Raw genomic sequence first — 26,997 nt, forward strand, 5'->3', positions numbered from 1 at the left:
GCTCTTCCAGGAAGCTTCTATAGAAACATGGGAAGAGAAGAGATAACAGACAGATTAGCTCACTGTACTTCAGAATAAATAAATTACAATGGCTGAGTTATGTGTTACTGATATGACAGACATTTTGGATATTTCACATAATATTTCAGTAAATTTGAATGATTATATACAGTATTGTAACCTTGGGGATTTATTATGATTTATTATGTTCTTACATAGTGGAGATCGGAGGAAGATTTAGAATTAATGCACAACAGGAAACAGCAGATAGTTTACTGGATAGGGATTAATCAGAAAAATAGTAAAGTGTTGTTATGTAATGGTAGTTGACACAGGATTAGGCTTCTGCACAGTCCATGATGAAAACACAAGTTTTGTTGGTTGAGCTGAACTAAGTGAGTGTCAGCTGTCAATTCAACACATAGGAATATGGATCAGCCAGAAAACCTTCTCCAATTATTCTAATTTGTCAGTATAAGATAAGAGAATAAATGAACAACCAGGGAACACAGTCTGGACTCTCTGGATCCATCCACTGTAAGACTTCCTCAGTTATACTGTAACAACACCCACGATGTTTGCTCTGCAGGTTATAGGTCACAGCTACTGACTAAGGGTGACTGGGCCTTTACTGTCAGAGCTCACACACTGGGAAACAGTCTACTTATTAAAATCAGACAGATCAACATCATTAGTGTCTTTTAAAACTTTTTTTTTTCTTGTTTTACTGTGTTATTTCGATTGTGGCTTACTGGTCTTTTCCATCCAAGCCTTCTTTAGGACCCCGTAGTAACCAAAAGTAATGTATCTGAGTTAAAATAGATAATACAGGAGCAATGAAGTAAATGAAGCCATCAGCATCCAACAGAAAAATAAATAAATAACAATACATAAAATACAAAAAACACTATTTTATCAGAGAGCTTTTATGAATGTTTGATTTGATGTTGTGTTTTATTTTCCCACTGTACAGACAAGTGACCAATAAGGAGCCAAGCAGACACGCACACCTCTAAAAACAGGTCAGTCAAACGGACTCACCGACTCTGAAGCGCGTTCCCGCTAAATCCACGAGGGGGCCGTCCTACTGTAAAACCATCAAGGGCGGACATTTTGAGCGCTTTATGCACTTTTTCCACAAGTCCGCATTGCCCCACGGCTCATGGGTCATATTTAAAAACACGGGGTTACCATGGTTACCACGGGATGCCCTAAATAAAACTTACCAGATGACGTCAACTAATTCTGATTCAGGTTAGGGGCTTTAACGCGGAACATCGAATGCAGTGACGTAACCGTACGTTTGATGTGTAGAACGGTGACGTAAACGAACCTTGCCTTACAGACTCAATGCATTTATTCGAGTATCTCAGGAGAGGAAAGTATTGGTTTTATTTGTCATATTGAAAAGATACTACGACGTCTTTTTCAAGATGAACATCAGTGGTTGGCTCCCAGCAAGCACCGGGAATCCTCTCAGATCAGTGGCTGCTGGTCTGGGACTTAACCGTCCCAGTGGATCCCAAGTCTGTGTTTCAACACCTGACCCACCAAGATACGTTAACTCTCTAGATACAAGCAATGGCCATATTCCTGAAGGCAGCTCGCAAATTTGGAGTGTGATTTTCCTCCAAACAGTGACTGCTCCAGGACTCAAACACAGGACAGCTATTCAACACCTCCACTGCCATCAAACCAAGATAACTCTTTGCAAACAAGCCGTGGATGTAGCTGAATGCAGTTCAGTCAGCCTGAGTCAACAAATTCAAAGAAGGCAGCAATTGCATGCTCTAACATCTGTATTCAGAGGTGTGGTTTACTGGAAGGTTGCTGGCAGATGAATACTTCAACAGATTCACCTTTCTAGACTAGAAGTTATTGGTATGGTGCGTGTACAAATTGTGTACACACATTAGAAAATAAAATTCACTCAAACTGAAATTCTGCTGCTTCAGATATGCTCATGAATTCCCACATGGGTAAAGTGCAAAGACACAACATCATATGAACATCACTTCCATATATAAAATAGGTAGTAGATAAGTTATGGTTAGGGGTATTATGCCAATTCTCATTTGCATTACCAATTAATCATTTACAATTACCACTCTTAACATTTTTAATTGTCTCCCTGTCTCCAGTATTAAGGCTTTATTGTAAGAGAGTCACTCCAATAATATCATTCACACTTTGTGCACCAATCCACTAAGTCTTTTTTATAATAAAGATGAACTAACTTTGGTTTGTTCACGAAGAACCCAGGAAGGAAATAATAACGTATGTTAGTTTTCATTTTAGACCGCTAAATACGTACGAAACCTACAATACCAACATCATACCACCTCATTTGACGTTTTCGCGCAGGTTTCAGTTCGCGCAGTTTGTCCTACGCTGCCCCCCGTATCACAACAAGGAAGTAGCAACACCAGGGGGGCAAAGTAAAACCAGACAAGAAAATATATAAAATAACCATTTACTACTGTAACTAGCTACATGGTCACTTTATAAAACCCTCATGTATTTCCTAACATAGATAAAAGGTTTGTCTTAGTTTCGTGACCACTCTTGCTATGTTGCTAAAAGACAGCTAACGAGGCTAAACAGTTACCTAGCAGTTAGCAGCGGTGCTAATGAAATGTATTGTTATTAGTATTGATAAAATGCTGCAGAGCATGTTTCGGACCGGGTTTCTGGTTCGGGCCACACACACTCTGCTAACCTGGGTCACAACCCTCATACTGTTCCTGCATGACACCGGTAAGTTCATTCAAACTTTCTAACTATTAAAGAAGGACAGATCAGAAGAAAATATTTGACTCATTCCTGAGCTACGTTTATTCTTCAGGTGAATTTACTAATTACTCCTTCTGGAATGAAATAGGTAAAAATACCAAATATTCCATTATATTTTAACTTCTATATTTGTTCTATTTTGCACATATCAAACATACCTAACATAAATTGAATAATAAAGAAAGAATAAATAACAAAGGCAGACAATTTTATATATATATATATATATATATATATATATATATATATATATATATTAATTATAATAATAATGTGTGTGCACCTATATCAGTGAACCTGAATTTTATAAAAACATAGACAATGAATATATTCAAAATATGAGTGACTGAACAAAGATTTAAAAAAAAAAAAAAAATCATATAGATGTATCTTAGAAAACTACTGATCATGTACAATTTGTCCAAATTTATTTAAATAACAATTTTATATTTTAAGATGAATACAGTTCTTGTATTTAAAAATCCATGGAGGCCATAAATTGTTTCTGTTTCTTTTCAAAGTCTTTGGGGTTTCCCTTTACTGTAAATTACATTTTATCCATAGAAAACAAGCTCGGAAGTCCTTTTTAGTCACTGGGTGAGAATGAATTAAATGAATTATTCCAGCACACAGCAACAGTATATTTGGCGAACAGATAACAAAAATATACCATCTCTTTCTATTTCACTCCATTAAATGATTAAATGAAGGAAAAGAAAGAAAGAAAAGTTGGGCCAATGCAAACCATAACCAAGTTTATGTATTGGTTATTGTAATACTGTGATAAAGGAGCTTTAATGTTGTATCTTCCTGATCTTCAAAAACAATATTCAGTATTTATTTGACTGTATTAGATTTGATTTAATGTTGCATGGACGCACCAGTAGCTCAGCTCTGTTGTGTGTGTGCAGATTTACGGAAGTGTGAGGAGCGAGGAGAGCTGCTGCTGCCGCTTCTGTTCTTCCTCCTGGTCGTGCTGTCGGTGCTGTTGTACTTTGCAGTTTCTTTAATGGACCCCGGCTTCGTTCTTACCGACACTGTCAAGGTAAGATGAGCTAACCCAACCCACATCACTACAACCAAACAGATGTCATGAAAAAAGGTCTTTCATTGCACCACAGTGGTTTAGAGCTGAAACAATTAGTTGATTAATCGATTAGTTGATATAAAAATAAAATGCAACTATCAAATGAACCTTTTCTGTAATTTTTCAAGCAAAAATAGTGAAAGAATCACAAATATTCTCTGAGTACAGTCTCTCAAATGAGAGGCTTTTCTGCTTTTCTTTGTCTGATATCTTTATAAATTAAATAATTTTGGGTATTCAGACTTTTGCTTGAACAAACCGAGATTTTTTAAGACGTCATGTTCAGCTCTGCAAAGATGTGATTGGCCGTTTTGACAAGTTTTAACGTGTCATAACCTAAACGCATCAATAAAGTAAAATCAGGAGATTAACTGACGTCGATGCAACTCACTTTTCACCTTCAGTGTATTAAAGAAACAATTCCCTCCACATTCAATATTAAGCTTCCCCCCCTTTCTCTTTTTTTGCTCATGTATATGTCAAAATTATCCTTATTTTTCCTTTCCTTATATGTATTGATTATGATTTGGATCGTTCACTCCCCCAGAGGGACCGGCTTTGATTTCTTTTCTGTAGTAATGTCTTGGTTGCAGGTGTCTGTTGAATTCACGTGTCCCCAAGTTACACAGCCCTCTGATTTAAGGTCACGGTGCGTGTGCGTATCTGTGTGTACACATGTGACCCACATCTGTCTGTGTTGCGCAGGGCGATCAGGGTTCAAATGAGGAGATGGAGTCGATGATTCCTCAGGCTTCGACCCCTCGGCTGCGGCGCTGTGGATACTGCCTGCTGCAGGTAACAACTCGCACTCTGTGTTCATCAGCAGCACCAGTTTGTCATGAACAAGTGTCAGTGTGATATTCAAATAATAATAAATACAGACCAGGAGCTGAAGAGTTCAACTTTTCAAAGTTAAAATAAGGCCCCTCTCTCTCTCTCTCTCTCTCTCTCTCTCTCATGAGCAGCAGCCAATGAGAGCGAAGCACTGTCAGACGTGTAAGCGCTGCATTCGCCGCTTCGACCACCACTGTCCGTGGATCGAGAACTGCGTGGGCGAGAGGAACCACCGCTGGTTCATCGTCTACCTGCTGGTGCAGCTGCTCGCTCTGCTGTGGGCTCTTCACATCGCTCTGTACGTCGGCTCAACGCCGCCTGTGGTCTGGTGGAAGATAATCCATAATCTAATGTAATACACATCGCCACCAGTTTTTGTTCCGCCTTGACGTCAGTGTGTGAATCTTTCAGGTCTGGCATTTCCCCCGGCGTCACATGGGAGCTGTGGTTCCGGGTGAACGGGTTCCTGCTGGCGGCGCTGGGCGTTGTCGGGGTTTTCTCCATGGTGGTGGTGCTGCTGCTGGGCTGCCACCTCTACCTGGTCTCCATCAACTGCACCACCTGGGAGTTCATGTCCCGCCACAGGATCTCGTACCTGAAGAACTGCGGGGACGAGGAGAACCCGTTCGACCGCGGGGTCTTCTGCAACATCTGGGATTTCTTCTGCATCTGCAGGACGGTGGTGTGGGAGCAGGTCTACCAGAGAACGGCCGCAAATCCAGTCTAGCCTCGCTGAGACTGGTGTCAGACGGATACACCGTTTGTAAGGGAAGAACTCTGGACCGTAAAAAACGATGGTTTGACACCTGGAAGAGTGTCGGGCCTTTGGTTGATCCACCATGAGATTCACATTAGTGGTTTTTTTTTGTGAAATTCTTGACAACTGTTCGATGGATTCCCCTGAAATTTGCCACAGACTTTCCCGTCCCCCTCAGGATGACGTGTAGTACCTTTAGTGATCCTTTAACTTTTCCTTTCGCACCATCATCAAAACAAGGCTGTTAAAATCAGGGTCTTTTTCCAGTGTGAACGTGGCCTTAAGTCTTGTTTTCATTCAGGAAAGGAAGAAAAACCTCTCGACCGAATCTGTCTTTAATGTCGTTTTAACACTCAACCTTTTTCCTGTTTTTACAGTCGAGTGCAAAAAAACGTATTCTTCGTGTTAATGTCATTTAACACGTAAATTGCCACTGGTGTGTGTGGAAACAAGGGTGCTACTGTTTGAAATGAACATCGTTATGATTAAGTGGTAATAGTGTTTGACTCTTGACCGTTTTCCAAACTTAATATTAGAGACAAAAACAACTGTTTTTTTATCTTGTGTAAGTTTCTTAAATATTTATTTATAATTATATAAGACTGGGAGAAATTTCTGGGTGTTTTTCTTTTTTATATTCTTGCTGACAACAGACCCTTCTCTAACTGCAGTACGTCTTGATGATAATGACTGAACAAAAGTGGCAGAACGAACAACAACTAGTCCATTATGCTGATAACAGCGTAGAAGTAGAAGGAATCTGGAGCTTCAGCCCGTCACACTACAATGGGCCCATTGAACTGTTTGTACTGTGTGGGGATACTTCAGGCCACAAACACAGAAATGCAGTGAAATAAATCTGTATTTTCCTGGTTTGTTTTGTTGAAAGAAAGAAAACTGTTTAATTTAACACTAATAAGCTGCATACAAACATTTAATAAATGGTTTATAACACACTATCAGGAAGGTGTGAGCAGCTGTAAGGAGCTTTATGAGTGTTTATTAATGTACAGTATTTAAGTTCTAGATTTTATATTATTATTATTACGTGTTACAGCTGCATTACAGCGGGTTATAAACCATTTATTTCATGTTTATATTCTGAATATAAAGTAAAGTGAGACCACACCAACGGTCTGCTGCAGGTCGTGGTTTGATTCACTGTATTTTGATGTTAAACTTTATAAAAATGGATTTAACTCTTGAGATGGAGCCAAAATATTTTACAAACATCTTTTTTTTTTAACTGTATTTGTTCTTTTTGTATTTATTGACAACAAGGGTACATTAAAACACTGATGATATACAGTATGTATGTTGTTATAGAATACATTCCTGGTCAGGATGCTCCACAGACATAAATACAGGACTGACACACAAGTAACATGTAATACTCAGCAGCAAGAAACTTATAAAGTGCTACAACAGCTAAAACCAACGGCGGACGCTCGTGAGTGAACACACCGGTTTCTCCGGAGACTGAAACCTGCGACCTTTCAGTTTCGGGACGGCGGTCGAATTCGTTAAAAGAGAAACTTACAGCTTGAACACACGCCTTCTTTACATATTCGAAAAGGCTTTCAGATCACCCCCTCCACTAATACCCCCCCCCCCACCCCCCAGCTCTGACAGTGAAGACCCACTGGACCCTTTATTTTACAGCTTCTTTATTTTACAGCTAAATTTCCTGGAAACTTTCAGCATAATTTCCTAAAAATGAGCCGGTACTTATCTGTAAATTATGAATCTAATAACAGGGAGCGAGCTCTGCAGTTTGGTGCTAATCATGAGAGAAATCAGGAAAGTGTCAGTAGCTGCAGTTATGAAGAGTCCACTTGTTATATTAGAGTTTTAAAGAAGGAAAATGGGAGTTTGTGCAGCGGGTCAGTGAAAAGTAGTTCATAAACTGACGTCAGTATCTGTCAGAGTTTCTTACAAAGGCTGACAAATATTCCTTATTAGAGAAAATGTGCCACATTGAGTCAATTTATTTTACAGGTCTGCTCTGTGGAAATTAGATAGAAATATATTTGTAAGTGTAACTTACAAATTGAAAATTGAAATTGAAATTCCATCTAATGAATTAAATTTATTTCTTAGCCTTTGGAGGAAACGCTGACGGATACTGACGTCAGTTCATTAACTACTTTTCACTGACCTGCTGCATAATCTCCTTTTTTTTTTCAAAAAACTTGAACATGACAAGTGGATTCTTCAAAACTGCAGCGACTGACACTTTCTCCATTTCCCTTTTTAATTGGCAACAACTTGCAGAGTATTTCCTTGGAAATGGATTTATAATTTACAGATAAATTCCAGATAATTATGAGGAAAGTTTCCAGGAAATCAGCTGTAAAAACAGAGGTGCTGGTTTACTGACTAATACAGCGGCGAGACACAGTCAGTGAAGCCTCAGGAATTATCTGCATTTATGTATAAATCTGCTTTAAAATATGATCAGATCTTTATTTAAGTTACAGTTATGAACAAACACAATCTGTTTCGACTGAAAACACAAAAATCATTGTGTTGTTCTTGTTCATACTGAAAACAGAAGTCAAATATTCACAGTGTAGGTCGGAGTCGAGTCACTGAAGCCAGATTAGTTCCTTAGAATTAGAATTTAGAAGAATTGTTGATTTATTTGTATGAAGCTGAAAGTGTTAACGAGTCGTCTCGAAGAGTCCAGATCGATGAATGAAGATGACACAACACACACGATCAGCAGCGTCACAAAGAAGCTCAGACTTACGACTTACTTTTCCCGCCAGCACTGTGAGTGTTGAAGGGCTGCGTTCAATACAGACATAAACGATCATAACCGTTTGTGTGTTTTTAGCTCAGACGCACTGCGTTTGTCGACACTTGTGACTCAGATGAGGATCAGATCAGATTTTATGACCAATTCATGCAGAAAACCAGAGAAGTGCAGAGGCTTCACAGACTTTATCTCAGCTCTGCACAGACAGGAGGGTGAACGCAGCTTGTTTTTGCCCCACAGCAGGTTCACAAAGGCCCTTACTATTCCTCCATCTTCCCTTCTGTTCCCATCAGGCTCGTCTCAGATGAACGTTTTCAGTCCAGGTCACTGGCTCGCTCACGTTTCACTCCCTCTAGAATAAATGCATCAACCTGAAGTTACTCCTTAAAGTCCCGTGTCTGAATGTGATCGAGCCCAAACGTTCCCTGGGAAGGAAATATTTAGGGATTTCTTTTTTTTGTGTGTGTTTCAACAAAATCGGGGAGTTCATCTTCCAGCTTCGTCCCTGCCGCTCCTCCTCCTCCTCCTCCTCTTCCTCTTATTGCACTGACATCATTAGAGCTCAGTTATCACAGAATACAATTTGCTAAATTCAAAATACAGATATTTTCTTACTATTATGGCTATATTAGATTTTCTATATGGCTTCTTTTTATACCGCTAGCGATTACAGGATTTCTAGTGCACAAGTTCACCACGGTGCCATGCACTTCTACTGTTGACAGCTGGTCTGGAGGAGACTGATATGTGAGCGTCTTCGCTACGAGGGGATGAGTTGACAAATATTGAAGATTTTTTTCTTTTAAAAATAGACGTGTAACCGGAAACTGGGTTAGCTTGTTTCATCTGTTTGGTCAAGGCAGTGGGCGAAGCCTGTCACAGTGATGCATAGAGACGGCAGCACATACTATACTGTACACCTCCGGAGGATAAATATTAGAAAGAAACATAATAAGCGAAGGCCACGAAGCAAGCTGAGTCGGTCTCCACCACACGGGGCGCTTCAAGAGGAAGCTCTGAAACTGACTCCACAGTCTTTTGTAAACCTCCTGATATTTAGCCGGCACATTCAGATGATCCAGGACTGGAGAGGAATAAAGACGTGGAAGGAAGAGGTGATACATCCTGTATCTGCCTCCATCGGATGAGTTTCGTCCGTCCGTGGAACAGTTTCACCTCCTCACCCTCCCATAAATATCCGTGGTGACTCTCCACAGACTATAAAAGGGCTACAATCACTTTCTCTGCTCTGTTAATACAAACAAATAAATAAATAAGTAAATGAATAAAGATGCTGCCGGGGAGTTTGATCGACAGTCGCACGTCGACTGGATGAAAGCGACAACAGTCAGCGAAATCAGCCATGGGGTCGTACGAAGTGTCCTGTCTCAAGACCAGGGGGGGAAACTCTCTTCAAGTGGCAGTTAAATGAGGTTTTTACTGAAGGGATGTATCATACACTGCTACACTGTCAGGGGCTTGAAGGGTTGCTGATCAATACTGATAGCTAATTAGCTAACGATTGGTCCCGGAGCTCAGATCTCTCACTTTGTTTCCTGTAATCCGTCAAATGACGCAGGGCTCCAAATACTAAATCATTTACTTTCTGTTTAAAGGAATAGTTTGACATTTCGAAATATATAAACATTTGATATTGTCGTACATCGGGACGTTTGGCCTGTTGGATATTTTGCATCATCGTAAAGATGCTGGAACTGTAAGGAGGACAGAGCTTCATATTTATCAGACAGACATGAGAGAGGTATGAAACCTCTCATCTAACGACTGGCAGGAAAACAAACAGAGAGCTGAAGCAACAAACTGAAACTCATCGAGCCAGAAATGAGAAAACCTGCACAGACTTTCTGGACAGTAGTTTTTAACAAAAGAAGATGTAATACTGTTGTTCATTTAATATTTATGCTTTCAACAGCCTTTAACGAACATCATTTCCCATAAACCCCTTCATGGCTCGACGGTTGAGGCGACGCCATGAGTCAAACTATTCCTTTAATTAAAGTTTTTTTATCCTATTAATAAATAAATTTAGTCTATAAAGTGACATCTGATGGTCATTACAAAAAACAGCTGTAAAAAGTTTTCATGTAAATGATACAAGGAGGGAAACGCTCATATTTGTGTCTGTAATGATTGTAATGATTGATTTGATGCTAATTGATTAATTAACTAATTTAACTATAAAGCTGTAAAAAGTTAAGCAGGACTCATCCTTTAATGTTTGTATCCAAAGAATGATAAATAAAGTAGTTAGTCACTGTTCTGACATGCTGACGGGGCTGATACGTAGGTGAAGATGGCGGTTACCTGCCAAAGAGACGGACAAACTTCTCAACAGTCGTTTCCCTCCCTGGTCTTTTCAGCTCGTCTTTCATCCGTGCAAGGCGCAGAAGTCGAAGTCGGCGAAGGCCTCCTGCTGCTCCGCGGAGAGGCTGAAGGGTTTGCAGGGGGGGGACAGGATCGGCTGGAGCCGAGTGAACTCGCTGTCGAAGTTGCTGACGTCCACGGACTCTCTGATCGACGGCAGGAAGGGCGGCGTCACCTTCTTGGCCAGCAGAGCTTCCCAGTCGATGGTCTACGGGAGCCACAGTGTTTATCGCAGTGTTCATGGGTCTCTTTGGCAGGTTAAATCAATGACTAATCAATACAAATCAAGAACAAGGGTTTTAACGATCTAACCTTCAAAGGGGGTTAAATGTTTGACGACTGATGATTTACCTCAAAGAATTTCTCTCCTTTGACCTCGTTGGCGTCTCTCTCTCCGGCTCCGAGCCTCTTCAGAGGATTCTTCTTCAGCAGCTGCAGATGGATCATGAAGGTTAGTTAATCATTGACAAATACTGCACATTAATAAATATATATATAATCAGATCTTAGTGAATAAATACATATAAATAAAGTTAATAAATAAAACCAGTTATAATAATCCAATCATCTTCTGCAGTGTCTCTGTTAGATTAAATATCTTTAAGATTGTTGAAGCTGAACCTTTTCAACCATCAGTATTATTTCATATATTTATATATATGTATTATTGTATCAGAGGTCAGAGGTCGTTACCTTCTGGATGATGGCGACAGCGTCAGGAGGAAGAGAAGCGGGATACTGCACGTCATCGTTGACGATGCTGTCGAACACCTCCTCCTCATCCTCACCAGGGAACGGAGACTAGCGGGAGGGAAGACGGACGCCAATCGTTTATCATCACGCAAACATTCAGAGCTATAAATACTGATGAAAGAAAAACAAACCTCTCCCACGAGCATCTCGTAGATGAGGACGCCCATCCCCCACCAGTCCACCGCTCGGGTGTAGTTGTCGTCTGTCAGGACCTCAGGGGCCAAAAACTCGGGAGTCCCACAGAAAGTCGAGGTCCGGTCTCCGTGACCCATCCCTGCCAGAACAATGACAACGCTGTTAGACGTGCCGTGACATCATCACAGGAACAGGAGTGAAGACGAAACCGGGGTTTAGAGCTCGAGTATGGTTTTGGTTCTGTAACAGACCGAAGGAGCCGAGGGACAGAAAAATAAATGTACAACATGGAGATAATGACTTTTTCTTTGAGGCTCCGTGTTGATAAATCATGTCCTCGCTCCTCATTCTTCACTGTTCTAACAAGCCTTCATTTCTTATGTTTGTATTAAGTCTGTATTTTTCTATTTCATTTTCCTCTATAAAACTCGCCCTTGAGTGGTGGGACTGGAAATTTCAGGTACATTTGAAAAGAAGAGGATGATTTCCTGTGACCCTCGACATAAAACAACCGGCCCTGGTGACTTGATCCGCTGTATTTGGAGGAGAGAGCGGAAGAGTGCGGTGTGATAAATCAAATTACCTTCTTTACAAAGTCCAAAGTCTGTGATTTTCACAAACCCGTCTGTATCCATCAGCAGGTTGTCCAGCTTCAGATCTCTGTGTAAAACACAAAGCGTGTTTCTCTGAGACCGGAAGCGTCGGTTCGTCTGCAGCTACATGACACAGTGACTTACGCCGGTCTCACTCACCGATAGATGATTTTATTCAGATGCAGGAACTCTAAACCCAGCAGGACGCACGCTGAATAAAACCTGCACACAACAACAACAACAACAACAACAGGTTTTAGATTGTAAGACTCGCAGAGCCACTTAAATACCTGTGGGAAGAAGAAAACAAAGGTCGTTTATAGAGTGTGACCACAGTGAAACATGCGGACCTGGTCTGGGCCTCTGTGAAGACGTTGTTGTGGATGTGGATCATGAGGTCGCCGCCCGGTAAATACTCCATGACGAAGCAGACGTGGTCGCCGGTCTGGAAACAGCCGTGGAGATTGACCAGGAACGGGTGTCTGGACGCGTTGATCATCTCAAAGATCCTCTTCTCACTCATGAGACTGTAGATTAACACAAGTTACTCTGTGTTTTATATATTTCACAGACAGACAGAAGTGATTTATATCAAACACTGTTTTGTAAATTGGGTAAATCCTATAAATAAAAGCATGTTTGACGACCTCTTTTCGTCTTGGTTTCCCGGTTACCAGAGGTCAGTCGCTTTGGTTACCTGATTGCAGGTTTTCTAATTTGGATGAACTGACCCTTTAAAGCTTTCCCTGTCCTTTCACACACCTGTCCACTTCATCACGAGTCACGATGTCTCTTTTCTTCAAGGCTTTGATGGCGTACAGTTTCCCCGTCTTCTTAAACTCCGCCAGCAGAACCTGGGCAGAAAACATTCACGACCGACTGAGGACAAACACGAGAAGGAGTCTGGATCAAGCTCGATGAAAAACTTTTCAACTGTTACCTTCCCAAAGTGTCCTCTGCCCAGAACTGAAATATACTTGAAATCTTCCATGTGCATCCTTAGAGAAAACAAGGAAGTAAAGACCACGCTTCATTGTTAACTTTTACAACATATAAGATAGTGTGTGTGTGTGTGTGTGTGTGTGTGTGTGTGTGTGTTTACTTTAGAGCAGATACAGGCTGATCTTCACTTCCCTCTGTATTGTTTACGGACGACTGCGAACAGACACAAAGTTTGATCATTTCACACCTTTTAATGATCATATTATATTTCTTTTCTAACCCACACAAGAGGCTGAATTTGCATGTAGTTAAATATAATAGTATAATAGTCTAATATAATAGAATAACTCTCATTTTCAACTTTTAAACTGTAACATTATAAAATATAAGTATCACAAATATGACGTTCTTAAAGAGTAAATACCTACAGGAAACATTTATGGGTAACACTTTATTTTAATCCTTCTATTTAATGTTTATAAACTGCTAAAAAATAAAATGGTTTAAAACACACTAAAATATGTTTGTAAACAGGTGTTTATTAATGTATTTGTTAACATAAGTGGATTATTATTTGGATAATTATTGAGAAATTAATTAATAAACATGAATAAACACTTAAAATATCCTTATATCTACTTACAGCTACAACAGTGTGTTTTAAATCATTTATTAAATGTGTGTATGCTGCTCATCTTAAAGAATAGTGTTACCCACCTACGCTTTTAGCCATGCTAGCAGAGACGTTAGCATTTAGCTCCTGGTGCAGCCTCACAGAGCTGCTGGTTTACACTGGTTATAATCAAAGAATTTAGGCTTTTGCTTCCGTTTCACTGTTTAAAAGTCACTTTGAAATATCTTTCATATCAGGTTTATCAATCATCATTTACCAGTTTTTCTTGCAGCGCAGGTACAGATGAGGTTGTGTGTTCTGTGGTGATGATGGTGGGGCTGTTGTCTCCCTGGTTGATGCTGGTGGGGGACGGCTGATCCTCAGTGATGCTGAGTCTGATTACAGGAGCTTCACTGCAGAGGCACAAAGACCAGTGGCAGAGTATTAAGTATTCAGATTCTTCACTTAGGTAAAAGTTACTGTGCTATCAGTATAAAAAACACTTTAATACAGGTAAAAGTGTGTCAGGCTTTTCCAAAATCATGTGTGGAGTTTAGAGGAGAAATGTCTTATTGGTGGAAATGCTAACAACTGACAGACATTTGAAATGTTATATGTTGCTTTAACAGTTTTTTTGTGTAAAAAAAACAAATAGGTTGGAAACAACTAGTTTAATATTTAACAATTATTTGTATTTTATAATTACGGGGGAATGTTGTGTGTCTGTAAATAACACTGTAAACAGCACGGCCCTCTGTTATATAAATAAACATGATTATGTCTGACCCTGGCAGTGGCGTGGTGATTTGAGGCTCCTTCTCAGTGGGACGTGGGCTGTTGTCGGCCACCAGGTCGGGGGTCGTACAGAGGGACGAGCTGAACGTGGTGAAGGAGCTGTAGCGAGGGAGGATGCTCATCATCAGGTGACCCCACGTGGCAAAATTCATGTTCATCTGGGCGGCTCTGAGGAAGTTCTTACCTGTAAAATTCATTTTTTAAAAATCACACATAAACAAAATTAGAAATAAGAATTGAAATAGTGACATGTTTTCGAGATACGCTGCAGAGACAGGTTGCTCCTCTGTACCTCTCTCTTTAGTGAAAATACATCGCTGACGTCTCAGTCTCGGCTGCCGCTCGACAACAGCGTCAATGAATCGAAGCTGTAAAAACCACAACAGCAGATTTTTGTCCTTGTGTTTATGGTCAGATTAACAATTACTGAGAATTTTATATTTAAAATGTATTAAAGGTTCCCCGTGTATGAAGGTGTGATTCAAAAATACCAGTAGAAAAGAGTGAAAAAGAGTCATAAAAGAACATTTGAATGTGACACTGACTGAAACATTAAAGATTATATGAAAGAAAAAGAAACAAAAGTTCATTATCATTTATCCCAATAGCTTAGGACCAGGCAGGTTGGCTGTGCGCACCTGGGCGTGGAGGAGCCCCTGAGGCTCCAGGCTGAACCCCTGGTTGTGGTTAGGGTTGTCCATCGTCTCCTCCAGGCGCAGGAACTTGACGGCACACATCGCCCTCTGGTCCCGCCAGAAGACACAGACCTCCAGCTCTCGGGACTAAAGAGGAAAGTTGGACGTCAGGCAGCACGCCGTTAGCGAACACAGACAGTAACGGACAAAGGTGACTGAGCCTCTGCTTGTGAAGTGGACATTTCGTTTGGCGTTTTGTCATATTCAGACAAAAAACAATTCATATAAACTCAATAATTACAGCTCACTTCTTAAGAGTGATGCGTATCTTTTCTTCGGTATGAACAAACTCTCTGTTTTATTGGCGCTCAGGATCGTCTCCGTCTTGAGGTTCCCATGATCAAAACAAAGCTCGATATAAATAAGTCAAATCACTGAAATCAGACTTTTACTTCCCTCTCTTTAAATTTCCAGTTAAGCTGCAGCTCTGAGAATAAAATGTGTCAGATCCTGAGTTTAATGTTTATCTCCAGGTATGAGGGAGACACCTGCTGGTCTCACACGGAACTACATCAACAACAATAACAAACAAGTGCAGTTCATAGGACTATTAAACAGTAGCTGCTTCAGACGACTGGCTGTGAGGTCACAACACGCCGCACCGCAGCTCCCCCTAGTGGTGGAAGAAGTACTCAGATCTTTTACTCAAGCAAAAGTACCATTAACACCACATTGTAAAAAAGAGAGACTCCATTACAAGTAAAAGTTCTGTATTGACAATGTTATTCAAATGTAAAAATGTACTTGTTTGCAGCTCATTTTAAACGTATTTTATATAGAACTGTATTTTTATCTAGGATTTAAACTTTTCCTGATCAATCAGATGATTGTTTTTATTTGTAATAATTCAACAACAATTACTCAGAGCCCAAAGTGACGACCTCCTCTTGTCAAACCAATAGTCCAAACCTCAAAATTATTCAAATCAAGAGAAGGAAAAGCAGCAAATCCTCATTATTGAAAAGGTGCAGCTCTGACTGGAAACACTGGTGGGTAGTTTAATATATAAGAAATAAAGAAATTATCTTTCATGAGCTCTGTTTATGTTTTGTATGTGATTTGCAAAGAAACTACAGTAGTAACTTTAGCAGTTAAGTAAGTGTCGTTCTGAAACAAGGAGTAACAGTATTTCAAATGTGTACTGTGGTACTAGTTTGTTTGTTGTCAGCTGGATTACACTAAAACTACTGAACCGATTTGCATCAAACTGGGTGGAGGCAGGAGAATCCTGACTGCATTAAAGCATTATATTCTGTATATTCTGTATATAAATATGATCTTAATGTAGTAACTCCTAAAGTCCTACTCCTACTTTTAACTACTTTATATGTAAAATGTTAAAATATAAGTGCAGTAACTAGAAACTCTAATAACTGTAGAGCAAACAGTGTGGAGTAAAAAAGAAAAAAGTGAGGTGAAAGTATAAAGTAACAAACTGGAAACTGGAAATACTCAAGTAAAGTTCCTCAAAGTGATTTTTGCGTTAACATAAATACATTTTTGTTTTCTTTCAAAGGGCAAAAAAAAAAAGGAAAAACTAATGAGTCTATTGTCTCTTTTAGAGCAAGGCCTGGTCTTTAGCTGTGACTCTTCATATGTGTCCATGTGTTTCCAGTTCCTGTCTGTCCTGCACGGTGCCCTTGTATAATCCATAAGGTCCTGTGGTTGTTGTATTATGTGTGTCAGCAGTGTAACTACAGCCTATAAGCTGCTGATGCTGTTTGAATCTGCACCAATGTCACAGAGGCAGAGTCCTGTACATCCATCATACAAGGAGAACATACTGCCCTCCATCTTGTTTCCTTTAACCTGCCAGGACGGCCGTATGGGAAGGGAACGGTAAATGGATGGAGCCTTGTCTCTGTTATTCCACTCATATCAGGTTGAAACAGGATGATCGCGAGGGAGGCGAATGCACAGGAAAGACGGCTCGAACGTGGGCGGCGTGGATCAGAATGATCACGAGAAATGACTCACAAATACTGGAAGCGGGCCTGTGGTGAATTGTGTTTAAATGATGGGAAATCAGATGGGGAATCTGTGGTGGAGCTATTGTTTTTTCACTTTCCACATCACAAACATGCGACATGAACAAAACTACTGGTTCAAACGTGTCGATCGGCAACAATTAAAAGATGATTTTTCATTCATTAACTCGGGTTTTGTAGAAAAGCAGGCTCACTTTAACGTTAGATTCATCTCATTACATTACATTAAGTGCTCCAGTCACGTCCATGTGATTGACTTGTAATTAAGAAACTCTGCCTCTTTCATGTGAATGCATTTATAGCAGGATTGTGAAAACTGCCTCACCTGCCACTTTGACTGTGGCTTAGATAGAAGCAAATAGTCAGACTTCATCCGCTGTACAAAGCAGTTTAGTTGTAGACTATACTGGGGATATCCAATGAATTCTGGGTAAATTAAGAACTTTTTTCAAAATAAGAAAAATAAAAATGGCCGAACTGTGTAACAGTAACAGCTGCGGTCTCTAAAAACCCTTCTCCGTCTCCGTAACGATGTCAGCCAACCACAAATTATGAGTCGTGTTTTCCTGTTTTTTGTTGTTGTTGGGTGCTACTGCTCAGTGCAGGTGTCATTGATTGTTACCGTGGTAACATTATGGCCCGAATTAGCCTGCAGGTGAGGTGTCTAATGTCTTTTGGATTAAAAAATAGTCCGAGCTTGGTCCGACTTATATTAGACTGATCTATGAGCAAAATTAAGACTGGACCGCCACTACAGACCGGTCTGAGACGTCTTTGTGAAACTGGCCCCAGAGCTAACTGACTGGCTGTGCTGCACCCTCAGGTGACCCACCCGGAGCCAGACTACGTAGCACCTGGCGTGCGATAAAAGCCTGACTGCGCTACAACAGAAACACCCTCGTCAACTCCAGTTACAAAGTCGTTTGTCAATAAAAACAAAATAAATATGACGTGTAACTGAATAAGGTCCGTTTACAATAAGTTCACGCGTCTTTTTCTTCGTGACACCTGAGCCGTCGCACTTCACTGAGGAAGACTGTGAGTCACAATCCGCTGTCCGGAGCTGTTCGATCTAAGGGGGCCGCCACCGGGCGTTCCCCACAGCAGTGCAAGCCGGCAGAAATGCAACCCGCACGGACCGATGGCCCGACCGTTCGCTTTCATTGATCAGCCTCATCTTTTTGCCTCGCCTGCCAAGCTCATTACACATGCACTGTTGTTCCACATCCTGATGCTGAGTCTCGGAGACGCCAGAGCCGAGCTCCCTCCAGTCTGTCTCCTGAGTAGCTGTTTAGTTATCCAGCTCGTTCAGTGCCTTGTGTCTGCGGTTAGTTTAGTTCGTGTTAAACATCCTGGAAGCAGATGCTCTTGTTTTCTGGTGTCAGAAATGATGTGTTTGTTGAAAGCTCTGAAAAGTTAATAAGTGGACCTCTAAGCTTAGACTGTTTCGTTATGAATCCTGTTCCCAAAGGTCAAGAATAAAGCTTCAGATAGATAAATAAATAGATAGATACTTGGGATGAACTGTGCACATTAAGGCCTGAAACCAATCTACATTTATAATAATAATAATAATAATAACAACTTTAGCACTATATAACACTTTTCTTTTAGGAAGTAACAAAGACCTTTACAAGAAAAGTAAAACCTGATGAAAGAAGAGAATTTGAAATTAACTAGTACCTATAGCAGTTAAGTAAAAGTATTAAGTATTATAAAATGGAAATACTGAAGTACAAATACCCCAAATTTCTGCCTAAGTACTGTCTGTTTATTTGTTTGTTGTCAGCAGGATTACAGTAAAAGTGCAGCATGTGACCGCGTGTCTGTGACCGGACTCACCCGCTCCAGCTGGATGCAGAACGTCTGATCCCAGCTCAGTCTGCTGACGGCTGCCCACCGTGTCCGGCCGACCAGCCTGCCGTCCAGCCGGAGCGCCGCGCCGACTTCTGCTGCGAGACAGAGAGTGATTAAAAACTCGACACTTTAATGACTTTACGATCCGTTTTCATGGTAATACACCTTACTAAGACCATCAGCTAAATATAAACCGTCATCATTTTAATGGGAGCCGGTTCCGGGGAAGTTCATTCTTGTTTATCATTTGTCTTTGTTCAGGTTTAAGGAAACAGCCAGTAAATGTCGTGCCATTTAGCAAACGACTTTTGACATGACATAGTCTCCTTCTAATATCCTTAGCAGAGGACTTAATGTAATAAAAGGCAATAAGCACATGGACGGTGATATTAGATTAACCTTTATATATGAGTATTTCATACTTTACAACAATTTAATTTTTGTAAGTAAAAACTGTAAACGAATCAACAAAACAACATGCAACTGAGCAGTCAGAGCGAAGACCATAAGATGCAACTGAGAGCTCTGGGATCAGCCTTGAGTTAAACGTATTTCATCACACTTTTATTCACAAGGTCAGAAACTTTCACACTCGTCTAAACCTGCTTGTAATTTGTTGTATATATATGTATATATATATATGTTTATACATCATGACCCTACAACTGCTTGCATTTAGTACGTTACTACTTTATTAACAGTTTTTTTGTCACACTTTATTTTATGCGCCAAATAATTTATATTCATGTATTTATTAGGAAACATAGCGCTCCATATTTGTTTGTAATTGGAACAAATTTTCTATTTTCTGTGTTGCATATGTTTTGCAGGAATTTATTTGTACTTAAATGATCAATATTTCAGTATCTTCATTAGGAAACGCAGCTGAGAAACAAGCTAAACTGTTGTGGGCAAAGCAGTAAAATGTGAAACCAAAACTACAAAAACCAAAAAACGACATGCTTTGAAAACTACAAACGTCCACTTACCAGAAGGTGCGTCCGTCCGGTGAGCAGCAGGTGAACCGTCCTCAGTGGGACTGGCAACGTTTTCCCGCTCTGGGTTTGTCTGAGGTTTCAGTAAATCCTCACATCCAAGAAGCCTGACTTCAAGTTTGCCTTTAAAAAAAGAAAAAAGAACATTTATTTTTTCCACAGAATTTACGACAAGAACATCGACTAGATTAAATAAATGTTGCGTTCAAGTGTAAAAGTAACTGCCCACAGATTGGCAGTGATTTCATGCTCTGTTCTTACTAAATACTTCAACCCGTAATGTAATAGGTCAACCGAGCGTGTTTCTAGTTCTGAGTAATGAATCTCGGTCGAGACAGCTGACCAAAGTGAATGCAGCATTTCAAAATAAAACCTTTCATTTGTCGGCATGAATAAATCTCTCTGAGTCAAGCCTCTAATCAGAGCTGCACACTGAGCGTTCACCTCAATTTCTTCACTTCACTGTAGCACCAACAGTGTTTTCACCCGCCCTGACACTCGTGCTCAGTACTCGCTGCCAACAGAGCAACTCCAGGATTTGTCTCCTCATTACATCATCAAAAGGCCTTTTTTCTTTTCTTTTTTTTGTACGTGTCTTTTTCCGCCTCATGCGGAGAGAGACCGGCTTACAACCGAACTGTCCAAAACCAACAGATTACATGCCCTGATTATCCACTGCCAGAGGTCAGCGTATGGTAGATCATGTTTAAACACTGGGCGTCCATGATACCAATGACAACATCTGCATATTAGATAGAAAATGAACAAAAAACAACATTATGCTAAAATTCTCCTCAGAGGAAAAGTGTTTTAGAAAATTACAAAACCAGATAAAGTGGTTTTAATAAATCCATATTTTCTTAATTTTTCCTGCAAATTTTTTTTGAAGTTTTCCCGGAAAGAACCATTTAATTTGGTACTAATTATATGGAAAATGGAGACACTATTGAATTAGCACACTCCCAATTAATCAATTCCAATTAACTGCAGGCCAACAGGCAAAAAGTTGACAACATGACATTGACACTCATTTGCATAATAAAGCAGAAATGCATAGAGAAATGTAAAAAGAAAATACAGAAATAAGTAAGATAGCAGGAAATAATTAGAGGGGAAATGCAAAGGAGAAATTGTAAATGGATAGATAAATAAATAATAAATAAGTAAATAAAAAATTTAAACGGGAATTTAAATGGGAAAGTAAATAAATACAGAAGCAAATTAAAACAGTAATATCAGTTTACGTCACATTCTATTACTTAATTAATGTCTGTATTTATTTTCAATATCATTTTTGGGGGAATTTAATGGCATATCAATTTATTTATTGAGTCATTTTTGTTAACATGTTAATTTGAAATCTGCCTACAGCAAAACACACAATGCAGCATAGATAGAGAATGAAGTTTCTATTATAAATTAATAATGAATTAATATTTATTTGGGTTTAAATGGAGCTGTTTTTTTCCAGGACATTTCTAATTCCTGTGTAATTAGTAGCACACTGCACCGTTCTTTCCAGGAAAGTATCAAGAAGATAAAATGAAGCGTTACACTGTGCAGAATCCCTGACCTAAATATTTCAAACTGGCTGAATATGAGAAAACAACCTGAATATATTTGAGTATTAGTGTCGCCCTCTTTCCCAGACAGACACACGTGTTTAAACATTTAAGTGTCTGAAAATTAATCGTGTAGAAAAAATTCATTTCTACACACGTATAAAAACACTTCCAGCCGAGTCTGTGTCAATACCAGTTAAGGAGGCCGGCCTGATAGAGAAGATGGACGTGGAGGTGGACAGGGGACATCCAGGTCCAGAGTTTTGGGGAGACGGGGTTCCCTCTGAAGGGTCGACCCCCCCCGCAGGCTGCTGTAGAGGCTCCTGGTTCTTTTCCTTCAGGCATCTCTCAAGGGCCAGCCGCAGAAGATCCAGCTTCTGGGAGGATTCCTGCACCCGGGACTGAGCCTGACGGGAAGATAAACACTGTGCTGTTATATTTGGTCTTTGGTATTTCGGGATACGGTTCGAGCCGCTCAGCTTTGTTTTCCAAACTTTAGGGCTTTAACTAGGATTGTTCTTCGCTTTTATTTTTCTGTGCTTTTATTAATTATGAGATTTTATCTAATGACCAAAACTAAACAGGATCAAAAACCCAACATGAATATTGGATATTTTATGTTTTCATTTTAACACTTAAACGCCTACCATTATTGTTTTGTTGGATGTATATTACTGTCTTTCTTTCATTTCTATGTGACATAAAAATCAGATGGTGGCTCTTGAAACCTGCTGGAGTTGTTTAATCTATCACAGTGAATGTCTTCAATCTTTTTTGTCAAATTTAAACTACATTAATACATAAGAATTATGCTTAAAAAATAACAAACACCTAAAGCAAGTGCAGAGAGAGCCTGCAAAATGATTTTCATATTCTGCAAACCGACAGGAAGCACTGAAGAATAACCAGCAGTAATACTGTGTTAAGTTTACATGACATGATTTATAAGGGGCAAAGACAGATTGCTGACCATGAGTCTGGTTTCATTGGATGGTTTTAATTAACTAAAGGCTGTTTCAAAGGCTTTTCCACCCTGACAATAATTCATTTATTATGAAAAAGCCCTAAAAACGTCAAATGTTTTGAGAAGGAAATGAGCCACATTTAAAATACTGAGTATCAGGTGGACATCTTTCTCTACAGCTCAATGCAGGTCAGTGGTAAAACGAGATGGAGTTACAATTTTCCAAATTATAAATGGTGACAATAATTAACCATACTTTTACACACCTGCACTTAAAAAGAGCAAGTTAACTTTAGTTGCCACATTTAAGTTGCAACAGCTTCATAAAATGAAGTAAACACTAATAAATCTGAAGTAAACTTAACAAGTGGATATACAGTCAACAGAACTTAAAAGTAATAGTTATATTTACTTAGTTTTTACAACACAATCGGTTTCCTAGGTTTTTTTGAAAGTAAGATCAAATCGTCATATTTTCTGTTTCCCCATGTTAAGATTGCACATTCTAGTTCGCTGAAGTCGAGCTACTTTAAAACAAAATGAGTCAAGAGTCCTACTTCAGCCAGTGCCTTCTGGTCCAGCGATGAGATCCCTTCCAGCTGCTTCACCACATCTTTGGCCAGCGCCGATGCATCTGTCTCTCTCTGCATGAAGTGCTGCAGCTCTGCGAAATGAGCCTCCGCGGGACCGACGGCGACCGGAGAGATCCCTGAGAGGAAGAGAGGAAGAGTTAGAGAGAGAGAGAGAAGGAATTCATTTCAGATGAGCGACACATCTTCATAGATTCCTCACTGAAACTCTTTTTATTCCTGCAATCAATACTTATAAAGCTCTGTTCTCTAAAACGTCTCATTGCTCCAGGCAAAGCTCTTACCACGACATATTTTGTGTTTGTGGCATTTAGCGGACACTTATCTGAAATGTATGAAGGCTCGAAAAGGCTGAAAGAACGCACTCTTCTTCTCTTGTTGTTTGGGGCTTTGGAGATATTAACTTATAAATGTGTAGTTTTAATATTTCTATCCGTGTCATCATTTAATTTTCAGAGGAGCTTGAATGATTCCCTCAAAGAAAGAACAAGGGAATCTGCACCAAACGACATTTTCTGAAAAGTAAATCTGGTTATTTGGTTTGTGTATCTTGTATGTTTGCATGGGAAAAATAGAGGGAATTATTAATTTTGTGCCTAATTTCTAAATACTTTTGATCAAGTCCTGCATTTGCTTATAGGGTGTGAAACGTTACAACCATGCCGTGTGCACAAAGCAGCAAGAGCTTTTTTACATTTAGCTGATACCTGGATGAACAGGGAAGTAAACTGCCTTCCACGGTTCACAACATCTTAAGGAATCAATGAGAGGAAAGGAGGTCAAGAGTCAGGGACAGGAAACACGAGCCGAGGAAACAAGGTGTAGAGTTACTAGTCTCGTATGTCATACTCTTATTTTCGGGCCTGGAATCATTTATTAAAGCGGGCACACATCCCCAGTTTAGAATTAAACGTCACATTCGCTCTCTGTCTCTATTAATGTTGCCAGAGTGGTTTCATTTTCTGGATTATACAAATAACAACCACAGAGATGACAGTTGGCAGGAAGCACGGCTCAACCAATATGGGTCTTGATACCAGCACTGATATTTCTGAGCTGAAGTGAACTGAAATGTCTGTTACTGAGTGTCTCTGAACTTGACCTTTTTTCAACAAAAAACAAAAAAACAAAATAAAAAAATGCTGTACTTGTTCACAGGAAATGCTTCTGAAACATCATCATCATCAAAGTTTAACTGCAACTAAAATAGAGCACTTTTGCAGATGGCTACAGCATTTCAAATTAAAGCTCTGGCTTACATTAGTGACTTTAATTAAAACTGAATCATTCATTAAACATTAAATCTTCAAATCACATATCTGGATTAACATCAGCAGGAAAGAAACAAGATAAAGACTGAAAATGTTCACAAAGGAAACAGAAGCCAATCTCAGACATAGCAAAAACATATATAAATATATAAATAACCATGTAGTATCATACATGTAGAATTTGCAGGAAGCGACAGAAGCGGTTATCAATATCAGTGACTCAGTGATTCCTCTGCCAGATTCTGAGGCAATTTCCAGTCACTACATTTCTAGCAGTTCAATAACTGATTAGAGCTGTGAAGGTTAAAATGACTTCTGTTATGGCCCCAAAAATGGTATTTAATTTGTATTATTCTACCATGTTGTTATCTATTATCTATGTTTTCACTTCTTGTTTCTGACGGACTTCTGGTTTATTGAGCCATTTCGCTCGTCAATACTTAGAAAATCTGACTGTAAACAACAAGACATACACAGTGTCAAGGTTGTGTTCGATTGTTGCAGTTGCTACTGGTGACAGACAGAATTTCATTGCTGTAATAGATAATTTCATGCCACTTATTGACACATTAGAAGAAGCTCAGAGGCTGGTCATTCTCCTTTTACACAGGGAAAGTACATTTCTAAAAATATAAATACATTCTGACAATTTCTGTTTATAACCACACACATCCAGTGCATCATTCTAAGTAAGTCATGGCGTAGGACTCTGACCTCTGTGAGTGGAGCTGTTATGGTTGCCACCATCATCACTGCCAATACCGCCACCACCGCCGCCGCCGGTGCTGCTGCCAGCCTGGGTGACTTTGATAATCTGCAGTCGGATCAGCTCGATCTTGGAGCGGCTATCCTGCAGCATCTGTTGAGCTGTGGACAACATCTGATCCTGGATAACGACATCACATCAAGAGACAACAAGACTCACTTCATCACCTTGCTTTTTTCCTTTTTTTTTTTTTTTTTTTAGCACATTTTGAGCACATTCACAAACAGCAAAAAAACACTGACTGAATACAGGTTTAGTTGAACCATAACAAGTGCCAGAACATGAGGAGATCACCTGTGACGGAGCTGCACGCATGACTCGTTTCCTTACGGGAGAAAAACAAGTGCCAAAGAAGAGCTGGACTAAGTGAGAACAGCATGTTCATTTCAGCTGGAAGCAGTATGACTTTGCGCTTCACTAACCTCAGAGTGATGCTCTCGCTCCTTGCTGAATAAGGACTAATTCATCCTCTGTGGTGGTGGTGGAGGTGGTGGTGGTGGTGGAGGTGGTGGTGGTGGGTGGGGGGTTTTCTCAGGTTGCGCCTCTCCACCTTCACTATCCTTGAAACACAACAAGTCCCCTGATGTTATGGTGTTGTCACACATACGCACACACACACACACACACACACACACACACACACACTCTGACCGAGGGCTCCTCTGATGCAGCTCCTACATCTTGAGACCTGGATCACACAGCCTGTCCTCCTGTTTGTTTTTGCCTCCCTGCAGCTTCCTCTGCAACATCCCCTTCACGCTGCATCCTCATCCTCTGCTCTGTAACCAAATCCCCCCTCTCTCTCCCTCTCTCTCCCTCTCTCTCTCTCCCTCTTTATCTCTTTCAGGGGGGTTTCTCTCTGCAGGGGGATGGCAGAGTTCTCCTCCAGTGCCAGCACTGCTGCTTCTTCTTCTGCTGCTGCTAGTCTGACTGTGCTGATCGCCCGCTCTGGGCTCGGCATTGGCCGCTGCATGACCACATGTTCCTGTGCTGTCACCAACCAAAAGACAAACACAGAGCTGCTGCTGCTGCTCTCTTTGGGACAAGGCACAGAGCAGCCTGCAGCATTTAACACATTTATTTAACCTGCTTTGACAAGAGGGGGGGGGGGGGGGTGTAAGAGACATTAATAGCCATACTGATAGTCAACATACGTGCAAGGGGTGGGAAATCAAGGTGCAGCTGCTGGTGAACTGAACCTGATCCTGGACATTGAGGTTTGCTGACAGCACTGTGATTGTTTCCAAACCCTGCATGTACACTTGTCTGCATACAAGCATACATGACAACTCTGTGGTGGTTGTTGTTGTTGTTGTTGTTGTTCTCTTTCTCGGCTGTCTGTTGTCCTGTAAAATAACAATGGAGATTAGTTGACTGGACACCATTAATATTTGAGTTACATATACACTAGGACGTACACACTGGCCTTACACTCTTTGTGATTCAGGCTAATACGCGTCCGGTAGCTTCACAGTCTTCCTCACCGATTATGCTAATATGAAGCTATGATTTATACACGTCGTTTAGCTAAATTAAAATGCCCTGTTTATTTAGACTTTTTTTTAATCTAAAACAAACAATAAGCTCGGGTCAAACTGTGACTAATTAGCACCGACCATCAGGATGGGGCTTCAACTTCGACTGACATTCAGCATCTTTTTTTTTTTTTTTTTTTTTTTTTTTTTTAAGTGCGCAAGTGCGAGTCGGTCCAACTGAAGCTTTGGCCTTGCCCGAATAAACGTAATTTTTTTTTATTTATTAATTTAAAAATCGCGCATGAGATATATACAAGTAATAATTCGAGGGTTGGTTCATTTTGGGGGTGATTTTAAGAGAAGAGAGAGTAGTAAATGAGCAAATT

At 40.1% G+C, this 26,997-nt stretch overlaps 2 protein-coding genes across 5 annotated transcripts; one reads left to right on the top strand and one right to left on the bottom strand.

The window, feature by feature from the left end:
* The first annotated feature begins 2,378 nt into the window (after positions 1-2,378).
* On the top strand, positions 2,379-6,782 carry LOC130169283 (palmitoyltransferase ZDHHC12-B-like). The gene is made up of 5 exons (XM_056375867.1): positions 2,379-2,757; positions 3,705-3,838; positions 4,586-4,675; positions 4,846-5,012; positions 5,126-6,782. Exons 1-5 carry the CDS (start codon positions 2,631-2,633, stop codon positions 5,439-5,441), a joined length of 834 nt encoding a protein of 277 aa, XP_056231842.1. The 5' UTR covers positions 2,379-2,630; the 3' UTR covers positions 5,442-6,782.
* On the bottom strand, positions 6,721-26,921 carry LOC130169282 (serine/threonine-protein kinase N2-like). 4 transcript variants are annotated; one of them, XM_056375864.1, is made up of 22 exons: positions 26,568-26,921; positions 26,291-26,482; positions 25,559-25,696; positions 25,085-25,256; positions 23,067-23,218; positions 21,739-21,952; positions 19,978-20,106; positions 18,974-19,083; positions 15,087-15,230; positions 14,741-14,816; positions 14,440-14,632; positions 13,931-14,066; positions 13,201-13,253; positions 13,039-13,096; positions 12,861-12,952; positions 12,449-12,625; positions 12,258-12,320; positions 12,089-12,165; positions 11,502-11,644; positions 11,311-11,418; positions 10,969-11,049; positions 6,721-10,825 (listed from the first exon to the last, which is right to left on the bottom strand). In XM_056375864.1, exons 4-22 carry the CDS (start codon positions 25,248-25,250, stop codon positions 10,622-10,624), a joined length of 2,376 nt encoding a protein of 791 aa, XP_056231839.1. In that variant the 5' UTR covers positions 25,251-25,256; positions 25,559-25,696; positions 26,291-26,482; positions 26,568-26,921; the 3' UTR covers positions 6,721-10,621. The 4 variants fall into 4 exon arrangements, with proteins under 4 accessions (XP_056231839.1, XP_056231841.1, XP_056231838.1 ...); XM_056375866.1 differs by lacking the exons at positions 26,291-26,482; positions 26,568-26,921 and adding an exon at positions 25,788-26,138; XM_056375863.1 differs by lacking the exons at positions 26,291-26,482; positions 26,568-26,921 and having other exon boundaries at positions 18,974-19,080; positions 25,431-25,568.
* Positions 26,922-26,997: the final 76 nt, after the last annotated feature.

Source organism: Seriola aureovittata, chromosome 5, assembly GCF_021018895.1.
Source record: "Seriola aureovittata isolate HTS-2021-v1 ecotype China chromosome 5, ASM2101889v1, whole genome shotgun sequence".
In the NCBI taxonomy this organism is placed as follows: domain Eukaryota; kingdom Metazoa; phylum Chordata; class Actinopteri; order Carangiformes; family Carangidae; genus Seriola; species Seriola aureovittata.

Bases quoted from the DNA above. Each gene is read 5' to 3' on its own strand.
- LOC130169283 (XM_056375867.1), top strand. From the start codon at position 2,631: ATGAAATGTATTGTTATTAGTATTGATAAAATGCTGCAGAGCATGTTT. The intron at 2,758-3,704 runs GTAAGTTCATTC...GTGTGTGTGCAG, and splicing joins ACTGTTCCTGCATGACACCG to ATTTACGGAAGTGTGAGGAG. The intron at 3,839-4,585 runs GTAAGATGAGCT...TGTGTTGCGCAG, and splicing joins TTCTTACCGACACTGTCAAG to GGCGATCAGGGTTCAAATGA.
- LOC130169282 (XM_056375862.1), bottom strand. From the start codon at position 25,451: ATGCGTGCAGCTCCGTCACAG. The intron at 23,219-25,084 runs GTCAGAGTCCTA...TCTTCCTCTCAG, and splicing joins TAACAGCTCCACTCACAGAG to GGATCTCTCCGGTCGCCGTC. The intron at 12,321-12,448 runs GTCCGCATGTTT...TGTTGTGTGCAG, and splicing joins TTCACAGAGGCCCAGACCAG to GTTTTATTCAGCGTGCGTCC.